General features: G+C 31.0%; 1 protein-coding gene across 1 annotated transcript; it reads right to left on the minus strand.

The window, feature by feature from the left end:
- Nucleotides 1–4382: 4382 nt before the first annotated feature.
- On the minus strand, nt 4383–17188 carry LOC143085534 (amidophosphoribosyltransferase-like). The gene is made up of 10 exons (XM_076261925.1): nt 17083–17188; nt 14315–14452; nt 13533–13803; nt 12790–12905; nt 11130–11374; nt 10377–10505; nt 9653–9780; nt 8862–9083; nt 8213–8333; nt 4383–7356 (listed from the first exon to the last, which is right to left on the minus strand). Exons 2-10 carry the CDS (start codon nt 14434–14436, stop codon nt 7217–7219), a joined length of 1494 nt encoding a protein of 497 aa, XP_076118040.1. The 5' UTR covers nt 14437–14452; nt 17083–17188; the 3' UTR covers nt 4383–7216.
- Nucleotides 17189–17260: the final 72 nt, after the last annotated feature.

Consider the following 17260-nt stretch of genomic DNA (forward strand, 5'->3'; position numbering starts at 1 on the left):
GCACTACACAGTATAGCTGACTTATATGAACCCTGAAACCAAATTTCAAAAATCTTTGTATTGTAGTTTCTGAGAAAAATTTCAACTTGGCTATCATGTGTAAAATGATACAAGTGTTTGGTAAACAGGAAGTTGTTGAGTATTGAATCTGAAAACACATCACAGGGTATAGCTGACTATTTTAAAACCTGAAACCAAATTTCTAAAATCTTTGTATTGTAGTTTCTGAGAAAAATGTGATGAAAATTTTCAACTTGGCTATTATGTGTAAAATGATACAAGTGTTCGGTAAACAGGAAGTGGTTGAGAATTGAATCTGAAAACATATCACAGGGTATAGCTGACTTATATAAAACCTGAAACCAAATATCAGAAATCCTTGTATTGTAGTTTCTGAGAAAAATGTGATGAAAATTTTCAACTTGGCTATTATGTGTAAAATGATATAGTGCGGTGACTGAAGGCAGATTTTTTGGAATTTAATCTCCCCACCGAACACACACCTACATAATATATCATTGGAAAGAGGAAATCGTGTACTATAATAATATGCCTGTCGTCAGGACTTGATGTGGTCACATTTTTTTAAAATTGAGGTCAAAGGTCATATGTAAAAATCTGTGAAAGTTTGGGAGGGTTTCAATTTTGACATTTTTTTCTATTTATAAACTCTACCTATATATAAATGATACTGTTTTGGCTTTAGTAATGTTTGTTTTTATACATAAACCTTAATCATTGAGATTTTTTTTTATCAAAAAAAATCCTAAAACGACGTTTTATAAACAAAACTTCAAAAATCAAGTTTTCAACCTATTAAATGTTTAAAGCACCTTAACCTTATGAAAAATATCAATTTCAGGTAAAAATCAAGTGTCATGCAGGACAATACTTTAAAATTATTTTTTAAACTATCATAGTGGGTGAGTCATCAAAACAAAGCCATAGAACACTACAGTCAAATATGACCTCAAATTGAATTTGCGGATACTTCCGTTTTTTTATAGACTACTCGTTGCTTTTGGTTTTTTTTCACAATTATTACTGCTACCATAGTATTATCTTTTGTTGTGTATTTAACTCTGGTTAATATCTATTACATTATAGGTTTTGTAACTATATCTCCCCTTTTATCCCTTGCAACGTACCCCAAACTTCAAAAGTATTCCATATAAAAAAAAAGAAGATGTGATATGATTGCAAATGAGACAACTCTCCAAATGAGACCAAATGAGACATAAAACAATTATAGGTCCCGTACGGGCTTCCACAATGAGTAAAATTCATACTGCATAGTCTTCGATTCCCGAAATAAATAATGTAAAACAAACAAAAACTCTAACGACCTGATTAATGTACAAAATAAATAAGAAAGAAACAAATATAGAATATAGAAACACTGCATTACCGTCTCGTGACTTGAAACAGACACATACAGATATTGGCGGGGTTTAACTTTTTTAAGGGCACATCAACACTCCCCTAACCTCGGACTGGAACCGTGTGTACCAGTGCAACAAGCTTTATACCAAACCAACCGTTATCTCCATCATCTTCATTTTCACCAACCGTCACAAGACATGTTTTAATATTTCTACACATTTCACTCATGGCCACAGGTCTGCACATGAAAGGTTCTGCTCAAAGCAAACACTTTATTTTGAGTTTTTCTTTACAAGTACAGACAAGGTATTGTAGGAAGTCCGAACATATTTGTTCCTAAAAAAATACCAGCTTCAAACCATCCCTATCAATTCATCCAAGATTTTAAAAGAGATCTAAAAGGGGGTTTAGGAAGGTGTGATGACATCCATATGCTTGTCTGCAAAGATGCTGGGGAAACATTATACGAGACGTACGCACTATCTTGAATTCGCTCAATTTCATGGTTGGCAACACATTAGATAGCGTCGCACTTTACTTTAAGAAGCATAAAATCCATTGGCATTCAATGTTTCAACAAGATGTTTTGAACCAAACTCATGGTACATTTGTAAAGCCAAACCTAAATGAAAAGAAGTAAAACAAAAACGATTGCCTCAACAATTGCCTAAGCATTTCCACAATTTCTCTGGTGCCATTTCCTGAGAATAGTCTTGGCTGTATGCATTTTCATTGAGTAACCATAGAATGAATTTCAATAAATACGAAGGCATTGGCTGAATTAAGAACGAAGAGACAATTCATCCGAAATTGGGTAGTCCTCTTTAGAGTTTCGATGTCTTTTCTAAGTAAACTTACAGCGGAATGAAATATCTGTCCGTTATTTGTGTCTATTACAGTTGACATTGAGATTTTAAGGTCAGTTTTCAATTGACTAGAAGCTTATATGGCATCTTAAATAGTTATTTTGCTATTAAATATTATGTTACATTTGCCTTGAACTTGTTGAAGTTGTTTGACAACTGAATTCCTATAGAAATAAATTAGTTTAGACATTTTACATGTAGAATATTTTAAATTAGAATCAGCCGGAAGAAATGATCTATATTTATCGAGTAACGGTGTCATGATGAATGACCAATGAGGAATCGTTGTCAATAGCCAAAATAAAATTACTAAAAGCAGTATCGTGTTTTGAGATATCTGCTTCCACGGTTTTGGCAAGTTGCAAAGGACTTGACATATCACGGAGTATTTACTGAAACTATCCGTCAATCATTTTGATTTTACAATAAGACTTTTCTGACAAAGTATATTTGATGTTTTATAACAAAAAAACATAGAATATCAACATATACAAACAAAGTATGTGGCATATATCAGTGCACTGTAATTGAAAATATGTGTATATAATAGCGAAAAAGGTAGTAATTTCATATATCATTTGAGAGCAAATTATTGACTAATACACAAAATGTGACGGAAGGCAAGTGATTGAGTTCCGTGTTGAAATTGAAGGTATTTACTCCATTCTTTTTCCATTGATTTCTTAAGTTTTTTTTCATATTTTGTTTCCGAAATTTTTATCACTAATTAGTTTTATTAAATATTATATGCTTAAAATATTATGGGATAATTTGTATAACTACTATGAAGAGGAAACTAAAGTTTGAGTCTGAATTTGCAATTAAAATTACCTCAATTTCAAATAGTCTAAACTTCGCAAATTTTATAGATTAGAAGAAAATAAAATACTGAATGGAATATTTTGACATATAAAAATAGCTTCAGGAAAAACTATTTCAATTAAATATAAGCAAACATACATATTTTTTTCATTTTGAAAAAGGGGGGTTGAAACTCTCCAATATACTACCAGTCATTAAAACGACTTTTTAGAAAAAAGTGACCGTACGAAATTCTGACGACAGGGCAAAAACTAAAGAAGACATATTTGTCTTTAAGTTAAGACCCTTTTTAGCCGTGTGTTATTTGGGGAGATTAAACTCGCGATCTAGACGACTTTTTACACTTCTGTCACCGCACTAATACAAGTGTTCGGTAAACAGGAAGTGGTTGAGAATTGAATCTGAAAACATATCACAGGGTATAGCTGACTTATATAAAACCTGAAACCAAATATCAGAAATCCTTGTATTGTAGTTCCTAAGAAAAATGTGACAAAATTTTTAACTTGGCTATCATGTGTAAAATGATACAAGTGTTTGGGAAACAGGAAGTTGTTGAGGGATGAATCTGAAAACACGGTATAGCGGACTTACAAACCCTGAAACCAAATTTCAGAAATCCTTGTATTGTTTTTCCTTAGAATAAACAATGAAAAATATTCATGGGACGGACAGACAGATGGATAGATGGATGGATGGACTGACGACTGACAGGTAAAATAGTATTCCCTCACTTTTTTAAAATGGGGTATAATTATTTCATTGCATTAATCTTTAGTCATCTGCTGGTTATGCAACAAAACATCAAACTTGCTGATCATTGAGTGTACTGATGGATATTTGTCTTGGATACACACTAGTTTTATTAGGTTCTTTGAACCTGTTGTTGTTTTCTTTTGTTATCTTTTTATCGATGTGACACATCAAGCCTTTTTAACTGATTTTTAGTTTATTTGTTCTATGTGCTGGCACACCACTGTCCCAGGTTAAGGGGAAGATAAATCAAGTGATTTTAAAACTGCCAACTTCTATATGTTGTTTGTTGCTGTATATCATATTTGTCTTCTGTTTGTTGTTTTGTACATGAATTGTTTTGTTGTGTGAATTTTTTTTAATTGGTTATGTCAAGACCTTTTATAGCTTGCTATTCGGTATTGATTTTGATCATTGTTAAAGGCTATACATCTGCAAGGTCACCGACAGTTGATCAATTTTACATTAATTGGTCTCTGGTGGAAAGTTATTTCATTGGCAATCATACCACATCTTTTTATTTTTATTCCAGTGTGACAACATAAATTAACAACAATATTTCTCATCAAATTTATTTGGTATAAAAATAAACAAAATTGTAAACAGTAAAAATATGTAAACATAAATTTGGTTAAAACTTAAAATATGGCTGTTCCCATTATTAATTCATGGTCACTGGTAGATTTGTATAATTTAATTAACATTGAACTTAATGGTTTATTTTTACACAATCTCACTTTCTTCACTCATCTCTCAACATTACCACACTATCTGAATTTCATGCAATGAGCGATTTCAAAATGGCACCTTTTCATTAGATAAAAAAAACTATTGTGAATAATTGCTTTTCATACATGTATTAGATGGATTCAATGTGGTTCTAGACGAGATCTTTTACAAACAAATGTGATGTTACATTATATAAAGATGATATCTTGAATTTAAAAAAAGAAGTTAACATAATGGAAAATAGTATTAATTTATTCCCTCTAGTATGAGATATCAATAATGCAGAGATGTAACATAAAACTTTAAAAGCTGTAGACACTATGTTATGTGATATCATCACAGGGCATAGGGTACATGGGGTTATATTCCCTGTCTGTGTTTTATATTCCCTGTCAGGCCAAGGGGATATATGGCATATAACCCATATTCCATGTAAATCCATATGATAATTATTTTATACTGGAGTACCCTGCTCTCTTAGCATTAATTACCATAGTAATCTTGGTTTTTGTTCACATTTTTGTTCACATCTGGGTATGAGACCCAACCCCCTGTCAGGGTAACCAGTCAAATTGCATAAATAAAGGGGATATTTCCCTACAGTATTATAATATTTCATATTGTGTTATGCAAAGTGAGAAATTAAGATATCCAATAAACAATGGCATATATTCACACATGAATATCATTCTAACAAATGTTATACATGTTAATTCTAATGAGAACTGATATTCTTAAATGACAAAATATGTATAAGTGATATTTATAAAATATTAAAAAAAAAAAATAGCAAATTGAGATTCAGCTAATATATAATGACATAGTAAATTCAGATCTAGTAAATATAATGCATTACACTGACATTCAGTTAATTTTATGCAGTAAAATTGAGATCAAGCAAATATAACATAACTTAATTGAGATTCAACAAATATATTAAATGATATAATTCATTGACATTTTGCAAAAACAACAATGATTAAATTGAGATTAAAAAAAAACATAATATTCAAAACAGATTTACTGAATAATAAGTGTTAAATGGAAAATAAAAAAATATGTAAAACAAATCAGATTCGAAATTGATGAAAATAGAAATGTTATTCTTTGTAAATAGTTTGTTCCAAACAAAGATGATTTACAAATACATGTCTTCACGACTATACTTCACACAAATTATTGTCCAGAAACTACAAAAATGTTTGTTTTTTGCCCTTAATTCCATAACCCCCAAAATGATTCTGACCTTCTTCTTGTGGTATTAAATATTGCAGTAAAATTTCAGACCAATTGAAATACTTTATAAACTACACAAGTTATTATCATGAAACTTGAAAAATGCTTGTTTTGGGCCCATTTAGGGCCCCTTATTACTAAACGTTTGTGACCATCATTCCCTAATATAATCTCAACTTTCCTTTTGTGGTATTGAACCTTTTTATTAAATTTTATAAAGAACCATTCACTTTAACTTAAGTTATTGACCAAAAACCAAATGTGTCTTTGGACAACACAGACAGCGACATCATAGCATTATTTGAAACCAAACAAAATTATGCGGTCATTTGTATACAAAGATTTCAGTCACCATGAATTTCATATTAAGCCAAAGATTTATCAAGTATCAATTTATGTTTGTGAAAATGTAAAACTTAATCAAATTCTGTGTCAAAACTGGGGAAAGAGAAGAACCACCTATGAAAATTCTAGGAATGTAAACATCTAGTTATTTTCATTATTTTCTGAAATTACTGTTCTATGTAAACTTGTCTAACCACATTTTGACACAAATAGTCGTTACATCCACTAATTGGAAAATTTGGCATTGCACAAATAATGATACTTACACAGTAGTGACAGTCACATATTTATATCATATATGTTCAAACCATATCTATATTCTGCATAATATATACATCAATATCAATTTCATAAAAACAAATACAAAATAAAAAAATATGAAATATGTATATAGCACTTAGTGATGTAAACTTAGTGTAAACTAAACAACTTTCAATCACTTATAATTTGATACATTATTTACAAACTCTCATTACAATTCAATTGAGGCACATGCAAGATGAAAAAATAATTACAGATACAAAACACAAAGAAAAAACTTTTCAATGGGTTCAGAAAGATGCATTTTTTCTAAAGGACCGTCAAGCATTGCTTGTGATAACATGTTGTTTGTTAACTTGGCATAATTGTCATTTTACCCCAATTCAATAAGATCATGGAACATAAATAGTCTTTCATGCAGCAATTATTATAAACAATATAGCAAATTGCAAATCATTGCTGCGATGTCTGAAATTGTGAGTAGCAACCCTTATAGATACAGTAAACATATCAAACAATCTTTCACAAAACTTAAATTTCTAATAAGTAATTTCATTTCGTTTCTATTTAAAACAGAGGAAACTTTATTCATCTCTCAATTTGTTAATACTTGCAATTCTCTCTCTCTGTAGACATGCAACATTGTTTATATCTTAATAATAATATTTATTTATCTTTTGAGATTGGAAAATTTTAGAACTATCTTTTTCTTACATATATTTTCCTAGAGACTTTCCCCCAAAATAACATATTGACACGAACCCTAATAATGTAAGCATAACCATCAACATAATTTAATTACAATGCTAGTTGAATTACATCTACCAGTCATCACACTTGACAGGGTATTCCCCTGTTAAACATGCTACACAATGCCCCACTGAACCATTAGGATTCTTTATCCCTTCTCTTACTGCTTTCTTCAATCCATCCACTGATAAATACTGTAAACTGTCAGCACCTGTAATCAAGAATATATCTATAGCATAATGATATAAGTTCAAGGAAAATCAAATGTGTACCTAAAAGGAGATAATTCACGAAAAATGTGATAAAATGATGTGTAATAAAGATCTGACTTGGTATTGTGCCTGTTTGCAACTTAACCAAGCACATTATAAGTTATATGGTTCGCTACTGACCCCCTACAGATCAATAGAGGATTTTATTCACCCTCTATGGTGGGTACACAACATTAATAGATGACGTCACCATTAACAGTAGACGTGACGTCATGACCCCCCCTATGAAATTTACTAGCCCTCTACGGATCCATATTCAATAATGGTCTGTTACAATTTAGTTTAACTTTTCCCTTCTAAGTGTTCCAATTTTTCATAATATAATACATTAGACTGAGATGTCAGATGCTGTTCATACCAACCAAATTTCTTTCAATAGAATAGTAAAGTGTACTTTGGTTGTATTGTGAAGATTAAACAATGGTCTTTTTATTATATATCACAATTGTTTAAAAAAGGAACTTAAGGTGGTACCTAACACTACAGGGAGATAACTCTATAAAATCTGCTAAAGGTTTTAATTACGTTGTGTTGTTAAGGGAATAATCTCAATGATCAAAATTAGTGTTTGTCAAACTGCTATATAACCAGTGTAATTTCTCTGATAAAACGATTGGTTCAAATATTTTGAAATTTTTATATTTTTGTCAAAGGGTCAAAGGAAATACTTTGTCAAAATTGTATGAAAATTAAACGAGCCAAATTAATTTTATGGAATGTGTTGGGTACAACCTTAAGTAAAAATGCATATTTCAAATGAAGACTTTAATTTGAGAAACTTCAAGTTTTACCTACCAAAATGTGATGGCATATCTTCCAGAGGAACTACATTAGCTACAAGTTCTTGAAATGTTGGGATATTAATGCCCATGTAACATGGATACTTGATTGGTGGTGATGCAATTCTTATATGAATCTGAAAAAAATTGAATCATTACATAAAAATATTTTTATTTCTGTGTATGAAATTGAAAAACAAACTGAATAACCTGTATTTCTCTTCCCATAGCCATTATTTGTTTAAACACATAAGTTCAGTGAATCTATAGTACTCATTTTACCAAATAGTACCAAGTATCAAAAGAGGATATAAAAAGAATAGGAGATTTTTATAAAAAAAAAAAATTCCCATGTTCAGGGTCATCACTTGATCAGTATGTCAAAATTTAGCAATTTCAAGATATACTGTAAAAGCAGAAATTTTCATGGAGGATTTATTTCGTTTATTTCGTGAAAAGAAGATGTCCACGAAATTAAAACATCCACGAAAATTTAACCTACATATAATATCACTTCCATTTTACTGGAAACCACAAAATAAAATCCCAATGAAATCTTATATAGAGACAAAACCATGAAATTTTAACCCCACGAAAATTAACATTTATTCAGTAATCTCAATCTACACACAAAAATTTTATACATATTAGATTCCCTAATTCACCTCTGCAGCTCCTTCAGCTCGAAGTAGTTTGACAATTGGTACCATGGTGACACCTCTAACAATGGAATCATCTATAAGTACAACTCTTTTTCCACGGAAATTTTCTGTCAGTACACCAAACTTTTTGGCCACACCCAGCTTCCTCTGTCTCATATTGGGCTGTATGAAGGTTCTTCCTATGTATCTGTTTTTGCAGAAAACTTCACCATATGGAATTCCAAGCTGAAGTTAAATATAAGAAAATAGAACAAAATTAGGTGATCTAAATATTACTGGTAAATGTATAATTTTACATTAATCTTAATTTCTACCGGATTTTACAGCATTTTCTAGTACCGGTAAACTTATTTATCAATATAAGGATGATTGTATGATTGAATATAAATATAAGGAGATGTGGTATAATTGGCAAAGGGACAAACATCCATCTGAGACTCTAGAAGAAGGATGAAAACAATATAAGGTCACTGTACATAGTCTTCAACAATGACCAAAAGCCACATTGTAGTGTAACATATAAGAGGACCCAGCATGACAAAAAAGTAAATCAATACAGAGGAGAAAACCATTGCCTTGCCACTTTTCCCAGAAAGGTGTAATTTGTAAGACACCATCTTGTTGTTCAGAGTATATGAGCAAATAAAACAAGATTTTTTTTGTAAGGGATTTAATTTGATCTATCCAATCTGTTTTTATTCAGAAGTTTTTTCAATTTAAAATTTTTTTCAATTTTCTTGCATATTGTTTTTCATCTTATAATTGTATTTTTTTATCTTGTAATTTTTTAAAACCTTTTCTGCATAAGCCAGTGCAGCAGGCGTAGCTGATTCTGGTACTGTACTGACAATATCAACATTGACTGGAGCCTCTTCTGCCAGCTGTCTACCACATCTCTGTCTTACAGTATATACCATCTGACCTGTAAAAATTATGTAAACGCTAATTACATTAAAGTTATAACCATACATAACTTTTATTCAATTCAATAAACAGAACACACTCTCATAAACAGGGAAAATAAAATCAAATAGTTAATTAATAAACTTGTCTATAATATTTTAGAAATTGTGATAGCTAAGTAATATACATATTTTTTCTTCTTTTCAGGTTTGAAGATCAGTTTGATGTCCATAATTAAATGTTTTCTTAATATTTCCTAATGCTTGAATCTCTGAAACATGCTCACAGACCTATTCATATTTCCCGATATTTCTTATTTTATTTTATATTAAGCATTGAGGGGTAGGAGGTGGCATCATTCCAAATTCTCAAAAAATTAAACACTAAATTAAGAATTCTCCTAAAAAATAATTAGCATTCTTTCCTAACACATGTACCCAAAAAATCAATGATCTATTCATGAGTCCTGATAATTGTTAATACTGAATTCCAGTAAATATCAAACCTAATTTAATCGTCTATTTTGTAAAATATTTCATATCTGTATAGTGTTATTTTAGACTTCAGCAGCAAGCATTCTAAATATAAGTTTTTACAAATAGTAATAAAACAAACCTTCAAATGTGCTGTCAGTTCTAGCAAAGTAAACATATTCAAATATACAGAATGCAGGTGGTGCCTTGTTAGGTCTGGGAGCTATATACACTGACTTAACACCATCTTTACTTAATTCTATCACTTCTCCTAAAATACAAAATATAAACATAGAGGATATGATTTGATTGCCAACGAGAAAGTTTCCACCAAAGACCAAATGATGTAAAAGTTCATCAAGATAGAATATATTCTAGTTTTAACTAAAAAGATGGCTGTGAGCAGCTACCTACTTATGATACCCCAGCTCAAGGTAGAAGCTTTGAACAAACAGAAAGCAGAATATCCAATAAAATGAGAAAACATCATACAGAAACATGCATATTTAACAAGATGAAATGTGTTGCCAATCATAAAGCTATAATTTTTAGCTAATGAAAAAATGCAAAAGAAAAGTGTGATAACAGACAGAAGTAAACAATTAGACTCAACACCATCCCCTTTTCTAGTATAATTACAAAAAAATTGTAGTTTTTTTAAGGAACTCTGTGTCTTTTTTGTGATTGTCATTGTCAGTATAAAAGTGAAATGTAATGTTGACTGCCAAAACTTGATCCATGAATCAGTAAAATAGGGAAAACAATTCAAAATATATTTTCAAAATCTTGCCTTAAATTTTACGCTTTGCTCAATCTACAAAAATCTTCATATTATGACTTGTAGTTGATATTAAACAGTATAAATATGCAGAAAACCCCAATAATTAGTTCTTACCAGGTAAAACTTCTCTGTAATATCTAGCCCCCATACTGTTGAAATTACATGATTCTGATGAAACCACCCATCCATCAACATCATCATCTGATATTACTTTCTTCCCAGAGAATGCTGCTGCAGGATACAGTTTACCTATACACAGTGGACGGTTTCCAAATGGATCTCTCAGAGCATAGATCTTATCATGATGCATGATTACTAAAGAGTATGATGTCAAAGTTTCTGCCATGATTCTTTTTATTCTGTAAATATACATATTTTTTTCAAATATATTCATAATAATTAACGGTAATAGACAAAATTTTCATAAGGAAAAGTATTACATATTTAGAACTTGGGTAAAAGCAGACTGAAAAAAAATTAATGGGCTCATGCAAAAATAATTTGATGTTTTTTTCAATGTTTTGATTACTAGGACTTGTTTTGTGAAAAACTGCAATTAGTCGAAAAAACAGGCTCACTTTTATCAGATAACCATCACCGCTAGTGTTTGAGCTTGAGAAGTCTAGGGATCAGCACCATAAGTATATAATATATAAAGATTTTATAAAACTTTCGACACTAAAACCTGTTAAACAATGTTTAATTTTCAATTAGTCAATTTTGGAAATATAGGGGCAGATAACTCAATATTTTAATTGACAAAATAATGGTTTTGGGTAAACTCCAATGTAAACACAGCTATGCATGTTTTGCTTACTTTGAGATCATATTGCCGCAATGTGAATATTAAAATGACAAACAGGAGCCTGTATAAAATAACCTGTTATCACAGAGATATGTCTTGCTTTTTTGTAATTTCGATAATGCAAATGTTGAAATTATAATAGCAACACTATATTATGTAAGTTTTGTAAAATGTCATAGTCAATGAACCATGACTGAAGGTACATGACTAAACAATCTCCTTAGAAATGAGATGTGCAATGCTTATACAACTGCATACCAAATTCCATTGACTTATCACAAGTAGTTCCCTTTAAACAAACATAAACACAAACTAATACATGTAAACTAAGCAAAATTTCTAAGTCAGTAAACCATAACTGATGGTCAGGGTAAAATAATCTCCATGGAAATGAGATGTGCCGATGCTAATACAACTGTATACCAAAAATCATTGACCTATCACTAGTGGTTCCCCATAAACCAATATTACCACAAATTTATCATGAAAACTTAAGCAAGTTTCAAAGTCAATTGACCATGACTGAGGGGGTGGGGCCAAATAATTTCCATGGAAATGAGATATGCCAATGATTATACAAATGCATACCAAATATAATTTACTTATCACTAGTGGTTCCCAATAAACTGACCAAATCACAAACTTATAAATGAAAACTAAGCAAAAGTTTTAAAGTCAATAGACCATGACTGCGGGAGAGGGGCCAAATAAATTCCATTGAAACGAGATATGCCAATGTTTATACAACTGCATACCAAATATCTTTGACTTACCACTGACTAGTGGTTCACTATAAACTAGACCTAATCACAAACTAATGCATTGTTGACGCCGCCGCCGCCGTTGCCGGAAACAGCATACCTTTGACTCCGTTAAGCAAAACAAAAAGTTACTTTTTTTGGTTATAATATTAACCAGGTAGTATGCTATTGAAATTCTAGATGAGTCAGTGAATTGAAAGGCACATACCTGCCTACCCAGTTGACAAGACCTTGTGGTTCTCCACACTCAGGTAAATGTGTTAATAACTGTGTTATAAGCTCACTGTCTGATCCTGTGGATAAACCAACACCATGCCTTAACAACTGAAAAGTAAATTTATAAATATTTTTATGATCACTAGTTATATCAGTAATTCAATTTTTTTACCATTAAATATATGTATAGTACTTCTAGTCAATAAAAGCATATGTATAGTACTTCTAGTCAATAAAAGCATACAAAAACATAAGTTACTCAGTCTAAAGTTTTCCACATACATGACATAGTGTTTTGTAGACTTTTGATAGTCTTTTCCTACTTTTTTGGCCAAAGTGTTATAAAAATAAGATTGTGAGTTTTTTTTTGACTCACAATTTTTTATCACAGCTTTTGTATATTTTTTATTGTAATTCTTTATCCAGCCTCAGACTGTTCAGGAAAAGACTTTTTAAATCTGTAAAACTTTTATCAACAATGGAAATTGACTAACTTTAAAAAGATTGTTGTTGGTGCCAAGTTCCAACATAAGCTGTGCATGTGATAGACTTGACATCTTTTGAACATTTTTGGTAACAATCTACTGTCGATATTCCAAAATTCTTTTCCAAAGTGGAAATGGATATATTTTAATTCTCTAATTTTTATTTCATTTACCTTTTCCATGTAACATTGCAATATAAAGAATTTTGTTTATAAAATGATATAATGTTATAACACTACATTTGCCATACCTTTTTCTTTAATGATTTAGCATTCACCAGTTCTCCATTATGAGCTACAGCTATCAGACCATGTTCTGTTTCTACAACAAATGGCTGTATATTCTGTATCTCAGACTCTCCCTGTGTGGAGTACCTGGTATGACCAATTCCTATATTGCCTTTCAACTTTGCAATGTCTTCCTCTGCATAGATATGTGTTACCAGTCCCATACCTTTCTTGGTTTTAAATTTGGAATCCTCAGCACCCAAACTAGTTACAATACCAGCACTCTCTTGTCCTCTGTATTAAATGGATTTATATATGTATTCCTTCTATCTAAACCTTATAATCAATTTACATTTATCCACAGGGCAGCAACCCAATGATGAAAAAAAAAATATTCAAAGTTAAATGGTAATATAAGAAAAAATCACATTTATTTAAAATAGACCAGAAAAAAATGTTACTGCCAAAATGGACCATGCCCTACACACAAGCAGAACAAGAATGTGTCCATAGTACACAGATGCCCCACTCGCACTATCATTTTCTATGTTCAGTGGACTGTAAAATTGGGGTCAAAATCTAAGTTTTTGCATTAAAATTAGAAAGCTCAAGTTTCAAGTTGATTGGACCTCAACTTCATTAAAATATACCTTGACCAAAACTTTAACCTGTCAAGCGAGACAGACTGACAAAAGAAAGAACTAGCGGACACACAGGCATAACAGACCAAAAAACATAATGCCCATAAATGGGGCATAAAAATTTTTTTATGACCCCTCCCATTTCATAATTTTGTTAATCTTACCTGTGTTGTAAGCCAACTAAACCAAGATAAATAGTATGAGCCACATCTAACTGTGTTGGCCAAGCACCTGTAGCTACACATCCAAACACACCACATGCCTCATGTAAATCTGTATCAGTCATCTTCTCTGGTCTATATCTGAAATGTAAAATAACTAAACATAAAAAAATTTGTAAGGTAGCTGAAAAATAATCATAGTGATGCCAATACATTGTACAAAGACAACTAGAGGTTCAATAACAGACAAGTCTTCATAGTTAATTGTGGCATCCATGTTGGTGAAGTAGTAGACATTATTGGTGATGGGACAGCTGATGCAAGTCTCTGTACAGAATTTTCGGATATTTACAGGAATTACCTCCCTTACACTGCTTTTAAATTGTCTTAATTGTCCATTCACCAGAAAAACCTAGTTTTCCCCCTATTTTTGCCCCTTATTTCAACATTTTAAGTCATAACCTCCCATAGTCAGTACTAACTATCCCTGCATGGTATGGAAACTTGTGGTATAATTTCAGAGAGATTCATACACTTAAACACAAGTTATTGTTTGAAAACTACAAAAATGCATATTTTGGGTCCCCTTTTTGGCCTTTAATTCCTAAACTGTTGGGACCATAACCCCAAAAATCCATACTGACTATCCCTTCATGGTATGGAAACTTGTGGTATAATTTCAGAGAGATTCATACACTTAAAGACAATTTATTGTTTAAAAACTACAAAAATGCTTATTTTGGGCCCCCTTTTTGGCCCCTAATTCCAAAACTATTAGGACCATAACCCCTAAAATCTATTCCAACCTTCCTTTAGTAGTAATGAACTTTCTGGTAAAAATTTATAAAGATTCATTCCCTAAAACTAAAGTTATTGTCCGGAAACTAAATGCGTCTTCGGACGACGCAGACGAAGACGGCGACGACATGATAGCATAATACGAGTCATACGACGCAAAAAAATTTGCAGTCGTATAAAAATGGAATTTCAAATAGATTCAAATTTCCAAAGTAAATGAAGAATGGTTGCAAAATTTAATTAAAGGCTTGCAACAATGAGCAATAATCATGACAAATCATAATTTGTAAATTATGTGTCAAGGATTGAAAACCAGATGTAACTTATTCTTTTTAAAAATGTTTTTAAGGGGGTTCGCGGGTCTAAATCATTTATATAGGATTTCTCTATATTTTTCTATAAATGAACTTTATCTTATAGTTAATAGAAAAATAAAATAAAAAAGTGGGGTCACCGTTCATTTGTGCTCACAATCTGCCTTCGAAAGAAGCATACATTTTTGTAAAGGTGGTTTTTTTTTTGTTGAAGTACAATAGGAGAAATAAAGGTACTATCGAAATAAAAAAAAGAAATTTATTACAGAAATCGCTAAAATTTTACAATAATTTAGTTTAAGTACAGCTTATATGGAAATTATATTAAAAAAGATAGGTTACCGATGAGTTGAAAAAGATATTTCTATTTTAGAGCCAAAAAATGGCATTTTTCCACCAAAGGGAAATAATTTGGAACTTTTTCAATGATGTATACATTTTGAAAGTCATCTGGGGCCAACACGAATTGATTGTTTTTTGTACCATATATGATAAAGTAACAACTACAAAAGGAAATAAATAAAATTTGTAATGAAAAACAAATGTTTGATTTTTTTTATGAAATTTTTATACCCTCGAGCCTCCTTAAAATAAATAATATATGCTTATTTAGATGTGTTTTAACAGAACACATCTTTACATATATTATATTATATTATTCAGAAAGAATTCAGAAATACATTTTTTTCTAAATATGAATAGTCAGTAAAACTGTTTTGAAAGAATTAAATTTATCATGCCTGTCTTGTTCAATACACTATGCTGTTGCAAATTGACCCTGTCCCCCCTAAATAAAATGTTTTTTTTTGCTTTTGTGCAATACACTATCCTGTTGAATATTAACCCCCAAAAAAATATTTGAAAAATTTCTTTTTAATTTCTGAAATCTGGAATGAGAAAAAATAGTCCCCCACACAAATTCTTATTTACCTAACTATCCCTCTGTTTTATGGAAACTTGTGGTATAATTTCAGAGAGATTCAAACACTTTAACACATTAGTTATTGTCTGAAAACTACAAAAATGCTTTTTATGCCCCTTTTTTTACCCTAATTCCTAAACAGTTGGGACCATAACCCCCACAATCAAGCCCAACCTTCCTTTAGTGGTTCTAAACCTTCTGTTAAAATTTTATTGATTTCTATTGACTTATACCAGAGACATATATACACATGTGTATATATGTCTCTGCTTATACTAACGCTATCATCTGGAAACCATTTGTCAACGAACGATGCTGATGACGACAACGACGCTGCCACCGACAATCGAAGTGATACCAATATACGACCAAATTTTTTTTAAATGTTGCAGTCTATAAAAAGCAGTTCTAAATCAAATGTATTTTATTCATGTTTATGCATGTGGAAAAATTTATATAGTTTCATTCATGACAAAATATAGGACCTGGGACTACATACAATGAAGATGGACTAATTAAGCGACAAATGTTAATATGAAGAGATATATAACCATTCAAGATCATTCAACAGTTCAACATGTTCATGCAATAGCAATACATTTAAAATTGAAACGCCAAACGGGCTTGAAACAAAAGCTTCAATTTCTCAAATTAAAAGCAGTGGTCAACAACAAAGATATCTTTGTCGATTACAGTTAATTTTAGTATTCATTTTCCTTTAATGATTTATTACTTACTTATATGAGAAAAGTCTAATGTAGTTAACAGGTTTTCATACCATTCATCTTCAAATGTTGTTGAACATCATTGACTTATGATCTTTGACCTCGTCCGCACATTTAACTCACTCCGCAAAGAACGAAAGTTAATTCTGAAATTAGTTAAAGAGTAGAGTTTTGCTATAAAATCTTTAAA

Source organism: Mytilus galloprovincialis, chromosome 8, assembly GCF_965363235.1.
Source record: "Mytilus galloprovincialis chromosome 8, xbMytGall1.hap1.1, whole genome shotgun sequence".
Taxonomy (NCBI): domain Eukaryota; kingdom Metazoa; phylum Mollusca; class Bivalvia; order Mytilida; family Mytilidae; genus Mytilus; species Mytilus galloprovincialis.

Excerpts from the sequence above, each read along its gene's own strand:
- LOC143085534 (XM_076261925.1), bottom strand. The coding sequence starts at position 14,436 with ATGACTGATACAGATTTACATGAGGCATGTGGTGTGTTTGGATGTGTA. Across the intron at positions 11,375-12,789 it reads CTTGTCAACTGGGTAGGCAG|AATAAAAAGAATCATGGCAG; the intron begins GTATGTGCCTTT and ends GTATATTTACAG. Across the intron at positions 9,781-10,376 it reads AACTGACAGCACATTTGAAG|GTCAGATGGTATATACTGTA; the intron begins GTTTGTTTTATT and ends TAATTTTTACAG.